The 18,731-nt window shown below is 40.8% G+C and overlaps 1 protein-coding gene across 1 annotated transcript; it reads left to right on the top strand.

Annotated features, from left to right (window-relative positions):
- The first annotated feature begins 7,713 nt into the window (after nt 1-7,713).
- LOC105052038 (uncharacterized) lies at nt 7,714-17,501 on the top strand. The gene is given in 15 exon segments (XM_073243753.1): nt 7,714-8,161; nt 8,328-8,928; nt 8,931-9,290; nt 9,293-10,009; nt 10,081-10,245; nt 10,248-10,364; nt 10,518-11,687; nt 11,864-12,013; nt 12,190-12,798; nt 14,537-15,106; nt 15,109-15,372; nt 15,535-15,990; nt 16,096-16,161; nt 16,233-16,913; nt 16,985-17,501. Coding segments are annotated over 15 exon segments (6,324 nt in total). The 5' UTR covers nt 7,714-8,041; the 3' UTR covers nt 17,263-17,501.
- Nucleotides 17,502-18,731: the final 1,230 nt, after the last annotated feature.

The raw sequence follows: 18,731 nt of genomic DNA, 5'->3' as shown, positions 1-18,731 counted from the left end.
TGTATGGTGGAGTTGATCTCCTTCGATGCCGGGAAGGTGAAAACCTGCAAAGAAAGTCCCACAGAAGGTGCTCTAGCGAGATCCTCCGACGCTCAAGTCTGAATGGCTTAAGGAGAAAAGTGAAGATCTCTGGATTGTAAATAGTGTATACCAGGGGCCCATTACCTCTATTATAGAGGAGAAAGTAATGAGAAGATAGGTGACATCAATCATGTCTGTCGTATGTGCGACGGATGGGGTGGGCGGGGGGGGACTTCCGAGTCAATGAGATGGCTTAAGGAGAAAAAGCGACAGTCTCTGGATTGTAAATAATGTGTATACCTGGAGGGTCCCCATTTACCTCTATTTATAGAGGGAGCAAAGTAGATAATGAGAAGATAGGTGACCACATCAATCATGTCCTGTCGTATTGTGCCGCATGGTACTGCATGGGCGTCTTTAAATGCCGAGGATCCGACGTCAAGTCAATGAGATGGCTTAAGGAGAAAACGATAGAGTCTCTGGATTGTAAATAATGTGTATACCTGGAGGGTCCCCATTTACCTCTATTTATAGAGGGAGCAAAGTAGATAATGAGAAGATAGGTGACCACATCAATCATGTCCTGTTGTATTGTGCCGCACGGTACTGCATGGGCGTCTTTAAATGCCGACCGGGCGTGCGAGGACCTTCCGACGCTCAAGTCAATGAATGGCTTAAGGAGAAAAAGCGACAGAGTCTCTGGATTGTAAATAATGTGTATACCTGGAGGGGTCTCCATTTACCTCTATTTATAGAGGGAGCAAAGTAGATAATGAGAAGATAGGTGACCACATCAATCATGTCCTGTCGTATTGTGCCGCACGTACTGCATGGGCGTCTTTAAATGCCGACCGGGCGTGCCTTCTATTCGGCACGCACATGGCGGCAAACGTTACTATGCATGGAGTGTAATAAACGATCCTGTGGTGCATTTAATAAATTTGTAGCATACCATCACGGCGCGCAGCTAGCCGGTCAGGGCATGGCGTCTGAGTGACATGATCTTGATGTGACCTGTCAGAATGATATGGCGGCTACGTTTGGTACTCAACTAGTCGACAGAGGCCCGTATCATCGGAGTCGACAAGATAAAGTCGTGGGGGGTCGTACCCCACTGTCTAATGGTATAGTCGGCCGCACAACAAGTATGGAGTCGGTTATAGGCCGAGCATTATTCGTGTAGTGAGTCATGGGTGGCATGTTAAACCTAGTCGACTTTGTGCCGACTAGGAGTATGCTGCCTTAGTCGGCGAATGTCCACGATAGAGTCCGACGTCAACTCTATCGGATGGGACTCGTCAATTCCTAGTTGGATTAAATGGCAGTAACTTAGTCAATGTAGCTTTTCTAATCGACTCGAAGATGAGAAAGTTTGGTAGTCAGTTAAGCGATGAAGATCTATCCCAATAATTATAATAAAATTATTATAAATTTATAAATAATAAAAATCAATGATAGCATTTATCACAAAAGAAACAATGAAAAGAAATGCAACTCAAAAAACCTAGAGGGCAGAGTAGTCATGCTATCTGAAAAATATTTCTTCTAAATTACCAAGAAATGCTCGAATTAGAGAGAGCCGGTAGTTGCTAAACTATAATGCCTGTGACTTTCAATCTCTTTGAATAATTTATGAGAAAATTCTCATTATGCTTGTATGCCTCAAATATTACTGCATCAGTATACCCCCGGAGCACCAATGTACAACATATTTCCATTTGAAGTGCTTCGGTTTATATTTCCCACTCATTTTTTTTCTGCATGATCCCTTCTGTTGATGGATTGCAGTAAACTGTGCCCACACAGTAACTGAGACTTGCATTCAACCGGCTACAATGTTTGATGTATGTTTGATGTTCCTTATGTCGTTACATTTGTTTTGTTATTTTATCAGGTGGAACCATCAACGCTTGTCCCGCTGGCGCATGGATGTCGGCAAGTATTTCTTGTACGTCTAATATGTAGTTTCTTTACCATCTCCAGTAGTTATTATCTTTTTTTTTTTTCTTTTTTTTCCTTCTAGCATTGTGGTGCTCATGTTCCGATATGGCATGTCTTGATGCACGGGCCCCCTCACAGACCAAACATATTTGCAACGGTCCAAAAGCTGCGTGCGCGAAAGCTATGGTTCGCCGTAATGCCCAACGAAAAAAAAATTATGATAAATCGGATCAACACCAACCGATCAAAAATTTGTTGATCTTAAATAATTTTTTTTTTTTTTATTTATAAAATAATCTATGACAAATAATCTACAACTACACTTCAATCTGACTAAGTTCGTCTATAAAATCGACTACATGATTTTGAAATAATTTTTTTTAAAATTTCTATTTAATAAAATAATCTATGACAAACAATCTACAACTACAACTTCAATCTGATTAAGTTCGTCTATAAAAACCGACTACATGATTTTGAAAATTTTCTCGTCCGTTTATTCGGCTACAACCTACTCAATTTGCTGCTTCCTACCAGCTACTTCATTTTCTTACTGAATATATTATTTAATCAATTTTATAAATAAATAAATAAATAAGGGGAGAAAGTATGCATGCAAGTCAAGCCGAACAACTTAAAAACTAGAAGAGAAGATCATTCTATTAAAAAAGAGTTCATTGCAGAGTTCGAGCAAGATAAAATATTACAAGGCGAAAGATCAAAAAGCAAAGGAGTACAAAAAAAATCTAAGAAGTAGGCTGGGGACGATCTCCTCAGCCTCCGCTTCCTTGTCGCCCAACTCGTCCGATTTCTTGTCGGTTTGTATCGAGCTCAGATCTAGTTTGGGCACGAGATGGCAGACCTGCTACATTTTTCGAACTCGAGCTGGTATGAATCCGAACCGGCATCGGCAAGCTTCTCCTCATACTCCTTTGAATTTTGAAACTCGCCAGTGTCTGAGAAGCAGCTTCCTGGGCCCAAGTCTCTGCTGCCACCAATTTTTTCTTCAACTTGGTGGCAGTCTTCTCAGCCTCCTTAGCAGTCTTCTCGGCCTCCTTGGCGACATTCTCGGCCTCCTCAGTCGCCTTCTTGGACTTCTGCCTCTTCTTTCTCTCTCTGATGAGGGCACTCTCAGTCGACTCTATCTCCTTCTGATAGTCGGCCTTCAACCTACCAAACTCCTCCTTTTCTTTCTCTGTCATGTCGCCGAGTTCGTCAATTTGGCCTCCAGTAGGGTAATCTTCTCTCTATTCTTTCTTTCCTGCTCCTCGATAGCCCAAAGGGGCTCATCGGCGACCTCGGCCCTGGCTCGAGCAGTCTGGGCCTGATCCTTCAATTTGGCATTAAGTTAGGCGAAACCAGTCACCCCCTCTGCCAAAATAGTTACATCGTGGATCATCTGCAAAAATAGAAAAAGCTATTAAATAATCTACTCAGTCAATCGGTATTCGGGAGTTAAACCGAATAAGAGAAAGCTAAAGACTTACCTTGATCAACAACGTGTAGGTGCCCGACTAGATCTCCTTGATTGGGCGTGCCTTCCTTACTTCCTAGTCGGTGGAAAGCATGACCATCATTGCCAACTCCTCGGCAAGTCAGCGATTGCGGAGAGCCTGATTGGTTGCCTTGAAGCGCATCCCAATCGTGATTGTGGCCTCTCCAGAAGGAGTATCCGCATCATAGTCGGCCGTGTAGACGAGGGTACTCTCTTCAGCAAGGATCTTCCCTTTGTTAGCACCTTCTTGACTAAGTGCCGGCCTCCTTCGATCCTGGCTTGGACCGAGAGAGCTTGGACCACCTCTGGTTTCACCTGCGGCTCGACAACAACGATGTCATCGTCGGCAGGAGGAGAAGGGGGGCACAATCGTGACCTTCGGTGAAGAAGAACGCTCTAGGGGTGGTGGTCGGGGCAGCGACGGCAGTTGTGTACTCCTCGGTAGCTGAGGACGGGACTCTTCTCTCAGCTTCTTTATTGGCTAAGAAGGACTGCCAGGCCTGAATGCCGCCTTTGTCTTCTTCTTTCAGTCGCTTGCTTTGGGGACTGTGCCGTGACCCTCATGCCTGCATGGATATGACAAAAAAAAGTTAGTCTATGAATAAAGTAAAAGCTACGAAAAGTCTGCAGAAAAGAAAACTATCGAGATGACTAGTCGAGCTTATCCGGTGTTGTAAAGGGACTGCTCCTTCAGCAGCTCCTGATACGGAGGATCGTGGACTTTATAGAGCTTCTTGTATATCTCACGATCTCCCTCCAAGACTGTATCATTCCTATTCGGAGACAGATGGGAGTCATCCAGGTCCAGTCAGAGCCCCACAGGTGGTCGACAGCAATATAAAAAATTTATTCTTCCATCCGTGGATAAAAGAAGGAAGCTTTTTGAATAATTATTGATGGGGTCGAGGATAGAATAACCACCATCTCCATTCTCGAGGATGTTTCTTCAATAAAAAATGGGCCAAAATAAGAAAGCTCGGAGCTCAACCCGAAGAAGGTGACAAAGAACAACAAAACAAGCTAAGATCCTAAAGGAGTTGGGGACAAGCTGTGCAGGAACGACCTCGTATAGGTCGAGAATGTTGGCAAAGAAGGGGTGCAAGAGAAATCGGAGTCTCGATCGAAGGAACTCCTCATAGATGGCAATATAGCCATCAGGAGGACGAACAATCCGACCTTCTTCATCAGGTGCCATCACCCGATACCAACTAAGGATATGATAATGTCTCCTTAGTCGATCGATGGCTGCCTCCGACAACTCGGATCTCTCAATGAGAGGCTCGGAGGGGTTCTCGACAATAGGCCATTCGTCCGACTCCTCAGAGTCTGAATAACCTTGTCGAGAAGTCACCTCTTCGGGCTCATCCAGAGAAACTTTCTTGATCTCCCTCTGGGCAGTTAGAGTCTGAGAACTACAGTCTTCGACTGAATTCTCATCTTCGGACTCTCTACCAACAAGGCCATAAGAAGAAGAAGGAACTTAAACGGAAGATCAAAAAGAGGAGAAAAAGATCGAGAAGAAAACCTCTAGAGGAAAAGACCAACGGTGATGACGACGGCAATGAAAGATCGGTGTGGAGGAGACGACTCGCTGACGGCAAGACCCAAGCTCTCTACTAAGAAGGGGGCAGGAAAGACTTGAGACAAGGTGGGCACTCTGGAACTGAAAGCAAGACTAGGGGGAAGCCCCTATTTATAGATTTCTTCGACGGTTGAGATCGACACTGAGTACCACGCCTCACTTGGAGATCTTGACATGTGGCAGCAATCTCAACCGACAATCTCGATGCCCGTTCGATGCACCATCACTCAGATCCCATCGATTAAGCTGAATCCACATGATAATAAGCTGGGCCAACAGGTGCCTGACATGTGGACAACTTTGGTACACATGTTCATTATTATCCGTCAGTCGATCTTCTACCATCAATATGAAAAATCGCTTCGAGCATGTAGCATTAACTGCACACGACCTACGATGGGATGGTGCCACCGCATGATCTACAAAAAGATAAGGTGATAGTCCACCCTATGAAGCAACAAGATAATCAATGGCAGTCGGCAAAAATAATTCGGATCTACTCAAAGACGAACTCCCTTTGCCTGACTAACCATGCAATCGGACTTGAGAGTTGGGGGGCAGTGTTGGGGTAGATCCCCATCACTTAGCCGACTACCAATTTCTCGTCTCTGAGCCGACTAGAGGAGTTACACTGACAAGCTACTGTCACTCAATTCGACTCGATTGATGAGTCCCGCCCGATAGGATCGAGTCGGGCACTATCGTGGACATCCGATCGACTACGAGCAGCATATCTTAGTCGGTACAAAGCCGACTAATTTAACATGCCACCCACGGCCCATTACACCGAATAATGCTTGGTCTGTAACTAACTCAGTACTCGGTATGCGGCTGACTACACCATTGGACAGCAGGGCACCATCCCCCCTACGGCTTTATCTTGCCGACTCTGATAACACAGGCCTCTACCGACTATCTGAGTATCGAACGTGACCGCCATGCCATTCTGACAGATCACATCAAGACTATATCACTCAAACACCATGCCCTGATCGACAAGCTGCATTCCGTGATATGATGCTACGAATTCATTAAATGTGCCTACAAGATCCTTTATTACACCTCACGCGTGGTAGCATCCGCTGCATGTACGTGCCAAATAGAAGGCACACCCATCGTCAGTATTTAAAGACGTCCATTCGGCACCATACGGTACTGTACGATAGGACATGATTGATGTGATCACCTGTTTTCTCATCATCCACTTTGCTCCCTCTATAAATAAAGATAAATGGGGACCCCTCCAAGTACATACACTATTTGTAATCCAGAGACTCTGTCGGTCTTTCTCCTCAAATCATCTCACTGATTGAGCGTCGGAGGGTCCTCACCGAAGCCACTTCCGATGAAACTTTTTTTACAAATTTTCACCTTTTCCGACACTGAGCGAAGATTAGCTCTGCTGTACATTGGTAATCCCTTGCTCTCACCTTGGGCCTTGACTATATACATCTTTTTCGATAACGGCGCATCATCTTCTGACATTCCAATCGCAACGCATTCAGGCGCAGTAGCTAATCGGCTCAAGGCCGACTACTAAAATTGGAGAAAGGACGTAACAATAATGTTATAGGAGTAATTATCGAATTACGCAATTTTAATATTTTTTTTTTGAGTATATATATAAATATATATATACACACATACATAATATGATTTAACTCTCGAATGGAGCTGGTTTTTAGTTCATGTTATTTAAAGCCGTGCTTGATGGAGAACAAAGAACAACGTGAGAGAATAAAGATTTTTATCAATATCTCATAATACGGAAGCTTTTAGAGACATTTTATTTGATGGGCTGGACCGGACACTCAACAATAATTATTTAATTAAAAATATAATAATTTAAAACTAATGATGAACCATTCAAATTGAAGATTCAATCCATGGATAAATTCAATCCAACCTCTATCTCAATGTTCGGCTAGACATCCATCCAGGATACATGATTTACGTCCTAGGAGTCCTTCGAAACTAAAAATTACAAATTTTGTGGTCTTGGACGTAAACGAAAGTGGGCATGAAATAGGTGATGTTAGGAGCATGATATCAAATTTTTCTGTGACCAAATTATCAAAATCTGTTGCATTTAAATCATTATTTTAGCGTTTATAGATCTTGATCACTAAAGTGAATCCTTCATTTATCATGCTTTTTAATGTATCAGTTTAATTTATTATTTCATTTTTTACACACCTGGTGCACATTTTGCATATCTATGGAATACATAATTTCTTCCTCTTTTTTTTTTTTTTTTTCCTTTCACCATAAGCTTTGTTTTTTCATTTTATTGGATATATATATATATAATATAATAATATATATATATATATATATATATATATATATATGAGTTGTCCGTCATATAAAAAGAAAAAAACTTTATTTTAGGGAGCTTGTCTTCTATCAATTTATCTAGCTATTCCTTGGACGATAAGAGACATTGGCCCAAGTAATGTTTGATAAGCCGGAATCTGCACGGTCTCGTCCGGTGGAGCGCAACTGTGGGCCTGCAGCCGAGGAATCTTTATCAAGAAAAAAACGGAGAAATCATAAATTATAAGATTCTGTGCGGCGTCTGTTTGGATAAAACCCAGCGGTTGTATTCGAATCATAAGTCCTAAGCATCAGACCCTCACGTGCTCGATCTAACGCTAAATTATAGAAAACGCGTCCAACGGTAAAGTTGGAAATCCACGAACCCGATGCAGCCACGTGGTGCCTCCCCATTTTTCGTTGCGCGGGAAAAGCGCGAGCAACCGATTCGGTTCAAATTCAAAAAAATTCAAACGGCTCATTAACGTTTTCTTCGTCCCCATCCTTCCTTTTCCCTCCCTCCCTTCCCCGCTCTCTTTTTACCAAACAACAAAGAAGTGAAGAACTCCCATGGATGTCCAAGAAATCGGACGAGGATTTCTTCTCCCCCTTCTCCTGATGAAGGATTTCGTTTAATTCCAAACGTGTTTGCTTTTCTTTGGTTCTTTTCCTTAAATTCCACGGAGATGGAGTTAGATTTCAAGAGCATGAAGAGGAAAGAGCTCCAGGCGCTGTGCAAGAAGCATGGATTGCCGGCAAATCCCTCCAATTTGAAGATGGCTGAGAGCCTCGCTTCCCTTCTCCAGGTACTACCTATCTGTCCGCTTTCTTTTCTCCTCTTTCTTCTTGTTTTAGATCTTTCTTTATGGAAATTTACGCAGGCTGAGATTATATATAATTTTTGTACATCTTCTTTCTCGATTTTTGTGGAATTCTATACCTTATTTTTTTTCTTTTTTCTTTAATAATTAGAAGAAGGAACATACAAGTGAGGAGATAAAGCCCAAGGGCTGCTTGAAGGGCTCAGGCGGAAGCAGCGGGGAGGATGTTGGAAGAGCACGGGAGGTTTCAAAGAAAGTCAGCTTCTCTCTAGAGGAAGATAAGCCCGAATTTGAGGAGGTACAGAGGAAGTCAGATGACAAATACTCTCCAAAGAAGAGGAGGTTCAGCCGTCGGAGGTCTGCTATTGCTTTCAGGCCAGTAAAGGCCATTGAGGAAGATGAAGCGGTTGAAGTTCCAGCAAGAACTACACAGTCTCGATCGCTTGCAGTTGCAGTAATGTGGTCCCCTGGTGTGGAAAAGAAGAAAGGGAGAAAGCGTATGGAAGCTGTTTGCCAGAATGACGAGCCACCTCAAGTAGTGAAGTTGCCGAGTCCAAATAAAAGAAATAGAAGGAAGGCAGCAATAGAACTGTCTCATGATGAGCCGACAACCAGAACCTTGAGGAACAGGGTGGTTGTGGTCAGAGAAGATGAAGGGTTAGTGAGAGATTCAAAACCTAGGAAAGCCCAGACAAAGAGAACTGCCAAAGAGAAAAATGAAGCATCAATAGCTCCTTTGTTGCAAGAAGCCACCTAGCTAAAGAACTAGAAAATGATGAAGTTTTCGGAGGGAAATCTTGTCCTAAGCATAATGAGGGTGCAGTCTCTGTGGAAGAAATTGATGCTTATAATGGAAGTGAGATGGTTCCTTCATGTGAGGAGCCTCCCTTGAGGAGATCAAAACGCATTAGAAAGCTCGATAATAATTTAGAGGAAGGTAAGAAGGGAAAAGGTGATGCAGCAGCTCCAATGATCAGGCTGAAGAACTCGATAAATGGTTCTTTGCAAGTTTCAGTTACAGCTGTGAATAAATCTGAAAAGCAAGTTGCAGAGGAAACAGAAATGGCCCCTCAGAGAGGAGATGCTTTAAAGAGATCAAGGCAGAATGTTTCAAAGTTAATGAGGAGTCAGGACTTGGAACCTCGTTGCCTGCATGTGTGGAACTGAAAGATGAATGTGTTGCAGTAGCTGGGAAGATTTCAAGTAAGAAAAGAAGAAAGAAAGCTCCAAATGGAAGCGATCTCGCACCCTCTGTACCTGATGGTGACATGTTAAATGATGCTGGGGCTGCAAAAGTCCATGGTGGAAAGCTCTGCGAACATAAAGAACCTCCCAGGAGATCAACACGTAGTTCTTCCATGCACAGAATTCTGGATCATGGGACTAATGATGTCAGAATTGTCGGGAAAAATGAACCGATGAAGCAAAAAGGGAACGTACGAACAAGAAGGGGAACTATGAAAAGTTCTGCTCCAAGCAGTGAAATTGAAATTTCATACCAAGCACAAGAATCTCAAGGGGAATCCCAAAGGGGATCACAACCTGAAGAAGGTCTAAGGCATTTAAGATGCAATGCTTCAGAATACAGCATGCCCGACCATAAGATTTCCCTTCCTGATGGCAGGAGTCTGTTAGATGATGACACCAATAAATGGAACAAGCTGCAGAAGCAGAACAAACCTGAACTTGGGATTTCCCTTCTTGTAGGTGGAAAATCAGTGGATGATGAAACATATAGAAGAAAGAATTTGCAGAAGCGGCAAAGAGGTCAGATTCTGGGAAAACCAGGTCCGAAAGCTTCTGTTCTTGATTGCAAAACTGGGGTTGATGCTGAAATTTAGAAGAAAATGAGAGTTCAAAAGAACCACAAATGAAATTTAAACATAATGCTGCCAAGAGTGACTCATGTTCTGACACTGTTCCAGTAACATTAGCTGATCAGAAACAGAAGTATGAGAAGAATGCTGAAATTCAAACAGTTGGACTTCAGGTCATGGAGGCAAAGATTACCCATGAACTTTTGTCTTGTAATCATCCTGAAGTGCTTTCAGCAGCCATTGTCGAAGGAGATTCTCAGTGATTTTTCCCAATTTTAAAATTCCTGGTTTGCCAGCGGAAGTTCATGATGTTGGCAAAATGGCTTCTCAAGTTGATAGTTGCTTGCAGGTTGATGCTAGTGACAACCAGGGTAAGCTTAGATACAGTATAACTTGCTTTACTTTTTCCTTTCCATATGATAATTTCCTAGACTCTCACCTTTTTGTAGTTTATTCGTTGTTAATTTTTGTTATGAAAGAATGTCATAGTCCTGAAATTTCCTTATGGTAAAACTGTTCTACAGAAAGGACCGTTCAGCTTTCAACTGTTGTTGCTGGTAGTGATTTGGAAGATACGTTGAACCAGCAAAAAGTCTGCAGAAATGGGATGGTAAATTGTGGGGCAGCTGAAGATACCATGCTAAATTCTGAATCAACACCCAAGGAATCTGATGATGTGAAACAATGTAGGGAAACCAGTGCTAAGCCTAGTGATGCACACATATCTGAAATTGCTGCTGATGAAGGTAAAGATAATTCTACAAATTTCAGCTTATTCATTAATTCAGGAGAAGTTGGTTTTCTATCTGGAGAGAGTAATTTTGAGGAAAACATTAAAGATGAAATTACGCAATCTTTTCCTCTTAATGTATGCTCTGATGAAGCTAGGATATCATATGAGGACTTTCCAAAGGGTGATTCCGATGTTATGCAATCTGGCTCCTCTAGCAATGTTATGGACTTTGACTCTGTAGAGCAGATAGTTAAATATAGAGAATTATCCCCCTCCAAGCTTGTTGAGGTGACATGTGGAATAAACGAAACAATTCAGGAAGTGAAAGAAAAGTCCAAAACCTCTTCTGATGGCTATCTACATGCGAAAAATGAAGAACAAATCACTATTCAGGTCAATTCTATTATATCTGAGGAACAAGAAGAAGCCTTGGATATTGGTTTGGATAAAGGGCTTTCTTGCTCCAAGGTTCGGGAAGTTCAAAGTGAAATCTCAGATTTAGTTTCAGAAAGACCTGAGCATTCAAACGTTGAAGCTGTGGTGCATGTGGAAAGTATGAGAGATTCTGCTTCACAAGGGAATTTAAATGTGGACAACAATGTTGCCATTCTGTCATTGGATGATGGTTGCATATATAGAAAGCAAGATGAAGTCCAAGATGCTCTTCAAGTCACAGATTTGAAATCTTCTGCTTCTACTATTGTGGCTAATAACAATGAAAATCCTGTTGATGCATTTCAGTGTGAGAATAGCAACAAAAGAAATGAAGCAAGAGGCTTTGGTGGTGTTATACTGTCCTCCACTTGTCTAGAAGATCTTCCAATAGTCACTGCCACTGAATCTTCTTCCTGGATTGACAATGAAGAAACTCGACCTGCTAAGCAGGAAAATGTCTATGATGCTATTGGAGTAGGTTCTGATATTGATGGTTCCTCCCCAGTGCATCCAATTTGTGGTTTAGGTAAGATATTGTATAAACCTCCAGTGATTTCTCTAATTATTTCTGTTTGATCATAATGGATTGGTGATGGTTTAGCTTCTGCAATGCACTTGGTCATTCTTTCTCTTTTTTTTCCCTTTGTGATGATTATCAAGCTTTTGCAGTTGAAAGTGATTTGATTTTGTCTGTGGTGACAGATTGTAATGAGAAAGGCTTACTGAGCCTGCAGAGAGACTCTAGAGTCAAGATGAGGTCTGGTGGAGTGGCCAGCAATGCCATGCTGGTTAGCCAATCAGAGGGTGTGGGTTGTGATGTTGTGAGCATCAGAAAAAATTATCTTTTAGATGGTAAGTCCCCATTGTTTTAGGATTGATGGCAGGGCATGCCACATATTGTCCTTTTTTCTACTTGTTGTGGATATTCTAAGTATGATTTATGGTTACCAGCATTAGTTATGATCGATTATTGAGTCTTATCAAATGTTTATTTTCTGTTAACCTGAAGCTTCTGCCTGCATCTACAGACACTGGAAGTGGAGAACATTTACCAGACAACCAAAAGGATTCCAAAAATGAAGGGGAAACTTGTGGGGCTGTTTCTTCAGACATTTATAGTCACAATTCAGCACCTGGAGAATGTGCGGTTTTAGGCAAATTCAAAGAAGATTTAATGGAGGATAATTGGTCACAGTTTTGTAGTTCTATTTCATGCAAAGTTCTTCCTGAGCAGAGTGATTTGGAGTTATGTAAAGTTGAACTTCAAGAAACTAATGAAACTAATGCATGTGGGTGTGCCAGTGATGATAAAGGGGCTCCTTCTAATGAAAGTGTGTTTGCTCAGACCATCTTGGAGAAGAGAGATGCTGTTGATGCTGGTGAGACTGTAGACTCGAGTAATAACCAGAAAATAACATTGCATGTGCATCAGGTATCCACTGATTCTTTAACAAAAATTATTAACATTGATTCTGAAGGTGGTGGTGATTTGAGGGACAAGCATGCGGTTCAGAAAGCTAGATTGGACATATTAGATGGCATAGTAGGTGATGAGGGTGAACTTAATGGATCTGTAGGGAATAAAGAGAACACTGCACGTTCCGATAAATTTGATGGAGAAGTGGTTCATAAACCAGGTGAGCTGTTATGTCTCAAGAGGGGTTTGTGAGCTTATTAATTTCATGCGCCTTTCATTAATGCTACAGCATCATTGAAAACCCAATCTCCCTTGTATATTTGAAGTTTTTGGTTTATGAAATCTGTTCAATATGCCACATATAGGATTAACATATAATGCCTGATAGATTCTGCATGGGAAAGTGTGAAGATTGTATCACTTCTAAATGTTGCCTTTCATTGAATAATAGTCATTGTATCAAGCTTCATTCCAAATATTAGGCTTAGGCTTTATGAACTCTTGATACTAAGCATTTCTGTTTAAAATTACCTCTGATGCTATTTCATTCTTTCCTTATCCCTTTTCACAACTTCCATAGATGTTATTTTATGTCTTCTCTTTATAACTCCTTTTCTAGGTAGATGTTAAGTGTCCCTTCATATTGGAGCTCTTTTAACTGTACATTGTACATTGACATACTTCCATCTGAATATCTTAATTGTCCTATCCTCAATTTGATCGTCTTTGCCTTTTTATTCCCCAATATATCGAGCTAGACAACTTGACAGGCTTCATTATCATTCTATTAATTTTCTGTTCAGGCTGCCAAGGTTTTCAATCACATGACACCTCTCGAATTCTTCCAGTTAGCTTTAATTATGTCATGTATTTGCCGTCTTATCTTTTAATCATTTTATGCAATAATTTAATGTAATGTAATTGATTGCTCTGGTATTTTTCTGTTTACAATCTTCAGTAAGGCCTTAACTTCATATCTCATCTTGCTTAAATTCCATTCCATAAATTGAATTTTTGTTTTATTGATTTTCAAGACCTTATTCTTCAAAGCTTTCCACCATAAATTCACTAATCCTCATCCTCTTCTTGTCCATATATACTATTTCACCAGCAAAACACTTATGCGGTATTAGCTTATCTTGATTACCGGTAGCAAATTCATCAATGTAGATTGGGCTCAATGCACATCCTTGTTATAAGTCCACGGTCATTGGAAATACATTTTTAATGCCGCTACAGCTTTTTATGCTTGTGATGCTACTGGGCACGTCTTTTAGGAAGATCTATGTGCTGTTTATGCACGCACATCCTTTTTATATCCCACCAGGTTACCTCTTTGCAAACGAATTCATCTGTTCTTGCACTTATCCTTCATCTAGTTACCAGGTAATGTTTCACATGCACCACTTTATCCCTAGCTTTTAGCATTATGGAGTAATTCAATTTAGAAATATGCAATTTGCAGAAATTTGTAAACATGTATCACTATGACCAGCATCGTTGGAGCATTTATATTTCAGTCTCATTTTACCAGGCAAACTGGAAACGTCAAACTGCTGTCTTTACTACTTTTCAACTAATAAGTGTGAATTCATTGATTTTGTTCCTCGCATATGAAAGTTTTATCATCGAAGCACTGTTTGAAATTATAGACAAATATTGGGGTATCATAGCTATATTTGATTTACAAATAAGAATTATATTTTAATACTGTACTTTTAATCCCCCTGAGATGTACAGTTGAACCTTTTTGTGCATGACTTGGCTTTTGGATGCTTGGTCCATATCTGATCATGATGTCTTAGGTATTGAAAGTGGCTACCTTGAATAACATATGCAGGAACACCAGCAATTTTGATGTCTTTTTTTTTTTTTTTTTTCTTTTAGCTTAATAAGTTCTCGGGACATTTTTCTGAAATTCTACTATTTATCTTGTACTGATATCAAAGTTGTCACAGAGTCAGCTGCATGCAAAGAAATAATACTCTCTCCAGAACACGTTGGATCAGTGGAAGCTTTGCGCGCTGAGCAAGGGCCCTTATCTTACAAGCAAAATGTCAAGGGAATTAATCAAAAGGAGGCATCTAAAATTTTGGTGAGAAAGTTTGACTGGAGGGATCTTGAAGGTAATGAAGCCTTCAAGGACAAGGATGCAGAAGAGAAACTGGATGCAAAATTAAATTGCATTAACTGCAATGAAGTTGATGACATTTTCTCTGCTGAAAATGTTCACAGCAATGGGGCAGGAGGAACTTTGATTTCCATAACACCATCAATTCCTGAATATACATTGGAAAAATCAGAGCACGCTCTAGATAACAGTGGCAAGTTGCCCATCGCGAAGAGGGCTCATGAAGTTCTTAGTGCATTGAAAAGTGAAGTTGATGAAGCTTCATTCATCATGAGACTTTTAATTGGCTCAAAAGACCTAATCACACAGGACGAAAAAGCAATTTCGCCAAATGATGCTGTGGATGAAGTTGGCTTCACTAAAATTGTTTGCAAGAATGCTGCTTTAGACGAAGCAAACTATATTGTAGCAACTCTAGTGAAAGTCTTTGTTCCAATTCAAAGAATGATAAGGCAGTTTTAACTAGTCAGTTTGACTTAAAGGATCATGGCGATGACAATGGGATCCAGTACTTGAAAACCTCGGGACTTGAGTTGGACTGTGGGCGTTCTGAAGACGGTGACATAAGTGGGAATAGAGATTGGACGGGTACATCTGCAGGTCATTTAAGTTGCAAATCATGCAAACAAGATATAGAGAAGGTTACAGCAACTTTTTCAGAAGGTTGGTTCAGATAGTTCACACTGTTGGAATCCTTTGCCTTCTCTCTAATTAGATATTTACTTTCCTTAAAATAAAATGTTGATGTCTTTGCACTTTAGGTTTAACCTGACATATTGTAAAAATAGTTGGGACTAAATGAATTGTGTCATTTAAAAATTGCAGGGAAATTTAGCAGCTGTAATAAGGCTCCATTTTTTTGCGTATCAAGTGAATCCAAATCTGACGATGTTTGGGATGCACCAGGTGCAAAGTTAATAGTTTTAGAGGACCTATTTCAGATGGAAAGTGAAGTGTCATATGTCATGAATGACAAAGCTCGGGCTGCTTTTTGTGAGAGTCAATCGGATGAAGAAAAATTTGAGCATGAAACTAAAGATTCCATGGACATAATGTCAACTGATGAAGATAAAGCATCAGGGAAGAGCGAAGAGATGGTGCCTGTGCCACCTTTGTCAGATATTCTATTCCAGAGAGAATTTGGAGGGCAAGCAGATACTGCGGAAAAGAATGGGTGTCTGCATGCACGCTTGGAGGCCCTTGGCTGTGAAAACTCTTGTGTGGTAGGAACCGTATCAGGTAGTGCTTATTCTGACCCTGCTGATAGAATGGAGTGTCAAGGTGAGTAGAGGTTATGCTGTTGGTGCCGCTTTTCTGTTTCTTTTATGATTTTGTTGGTATTTCCTATTCTTGGACTAAAATAGTTTGACTGTAACGGTTTTGCAGTTTCTATACAAGTAGATGAACAAAAAATGTTGTGTCGAGAGGCTGATATTATTGACAAATGTGAAGGTTAGTGCTGCTGTTTTCTTTGTTGTATTTTTTATGTATGCTGAAACTTGCTGGCTTCTGTTGGATGGCAGGTGTGAAACCAGTCGACTTTTGCCATGCTGTATTAACTGAAGGCAATGCTAAAGAAAATTATGCAACTGATGGGTACGAGGACCAAGAGAGGGAAGAAACCTTGAATCCTGTGTCTCCATTGATCAGTGGAACTGGGGTTGATGAAAAGGCGTGCAGTTTAGATTGTATGGAAATTACTGGTGCAACAGGAGAAACAAAAATTCAAGATGCTGCTGTTTCAAGGTCATTGCTTATGGTACAAGGTGAGGCAGTGCTGGAGAGTTGCACTGAGAGTTTCCAGAGTCCTTTTATTTATGCAGAATCTGAAGGGAGGGAGAATACATTTGCTGATGAAGTTGCTGGTAAGACATCTATTATTGAGGCAGCAGAATTTGTCTCAGTGGAGGAATCAAAGTCCAAGGAAATCTGGAGTTCAGCTGCAGGTGTATCAGTTTTGTCGGATGAGACTGTCAGATTGAATTCGAGTGACTTTGAAATTGTTAATTCCTGTGATGCAGCAGCGGCAAAGCAGTCCAAACATGAAGAAAATTCTGAGGATTTTGGAATGTCTATGGTCGAAACTGTAGATTTGGTTGGTTTGTCTCAGCAAAGTCCAATGGGATTTACAGGTGGAATTCGTGCTGATTATTCTACTGCAGAATCTGAAATTGGCCTCAAGAGTGATGCCTTGGAGCCTGAAGGTGAGTTGTCTAAATTATTGATAGTTTGTCTTCTTTTTTGCAACTTATTTGACAGTTAAATATTTCTACAGAATCTAGCCGATGTAGCAGGCTGGACCAAATGGAGGACATTAGCGGGAAATTATTAAACTTCAGGATTTCTAGTGCAAAAAAGGCCTGTAAAACAGGTTTTTACAACAGCACACCAATGAAGTTGGTTGAGAACTCGAGATTCCATTCTATGATTGATGGTTCAAAAGGTAAGGAGAACACACCAATTATCAAGATGGACCATTCTTATAAACATAATCTGGATAAATCGGCAATTACCAGATCTTCCAGACGACCTCTACAGAGTTTACCGAAATAATAAGAATGTTGAATGAGGAATGTTTGTTTTCTTTTTAGTTTGTGTTTTCAACTTTTAGTTGAAGGATTGTACAAGGTGAGAAAATAGCAGTGTGTTGTCTTATCCTACTAGGAAAAACTTTTAGGGTTCTGTGAATTAGAGATTTGTTAATGGTTTCTTCGGGGACCAATGTATTTGGGTTTTTTATTAAGAGTTTCGAGTATTTCTTCAGGTCAATTATTGCTTTGTCCTTGTTGAAACCGTGTATGAACTTGATACAATGCTTGGAATGTTAAATTAAAAGTTGATCTATTTGTAGATTTGGATTGTGGAAGAATTTCCAGGATCTCTGAGACATAGTTTTGTATCAGCTGTGTGCATGAAGAAATACCATGCCACAAAGGAACCTGACTGGTACATGTCAACAGATTGATTGGTATGTTGCTTTTAGCTAAATTCTCTTGTAATTTTCATTATTATCTTTTAAATCTTTGTCTTTACGGAACGTTTTGGGTTGTGCAAATTCCGTATCTTTTCTCAGTTTTATGCTCCTAAAAGCCTGCTCCCATACTCTTATGTTTGGTGTTTTGGATGGTAACCTAGTTATTAAAAACTGTCATTAGCATCCGAAGTCTAAAAACAAAGTCCAAAATAATGGGTCTTAAACCAAACTGGAATGTTTTCATCTTCTTTTCTTCTTCTTTCTTTCTCTCTCTCTCGGCACCCCCCACAACCCCGCCACACCCCCCTCCCCTCCTTCGGGACGCCCCTTTCTGTAGTGTTATGTTAGAATTTAGAATTTCCAAAAGCAATCAACTCAAAACGCATTTAGAAGAATGTTTAGCTGCTTTGATTAAAGGGCTAGATTCACCGGGCGAAACTTCACAAGACTCCAAACATGACAAGTAAACTTTTTTTTTTTTTTTTTGATGATAACATGACAAGTAAACTTGCTTTGCCTGCTCTGCAAGGCAACCATCCGGTGCCTAGTTACCATGGCATTCTCTACTCATTGGAATCGAATGTAACAATTTCCCACACCCATTGTAGCAGCTGAAAAGACCACTCTACTCAACTCATTTACGACGTCGCCACTATTTTTATTCTCCCACCAAGCGAGATATAAAAGAAGAGAAGGGAGAGGAAAACAATATCAACTCTCACACACTCTCTCCGTCATGCCTCTCAGCATCTCTCTCTTGTTATGAGGGTTGCTGCTGATGGGTCGAGTCACCATGTATATATACGCCATCGAACGAAACCGCTGCCTCTTCTGCGGCCTCTCTTCGGTGATCTTCTTCCTCTTGTTGCTGCTGCTGCTGAATTCTTCTTCCAAGTCTTCTTGTCCACAACTTAGATGCATTAGCTGCTGCACTGCTTCCATGTCCAGCTCTGTTAACCCCTTCACCATCCCTATATACAGCCCCATAGTCATAGACTATATATTGGCAAGAAGAGGAGGAGGAGTCTGAAGAGTGAGGCAGGTGTAA

The sequence above is a fragment of the Elaeis guineensis genome, chromosome 9 (genome assembly GCF_000442705.2).
Source record: "Elaeis guineensis isolate ETL-2024a chromosome 9, EG11, whole genome shotgun sequence".
NCBI classification, from domain to species: Eukaryota; Viridiplantae; Streptophyta; class Magnoliopsida; order Arecales; family Arecaceae; genus Elaeis; species Elaeis guineensis.
Note: the sequence above shows the minus strand (reverse complement) of the source record. Positions and strands in the feature narration are given on the sequence as shown.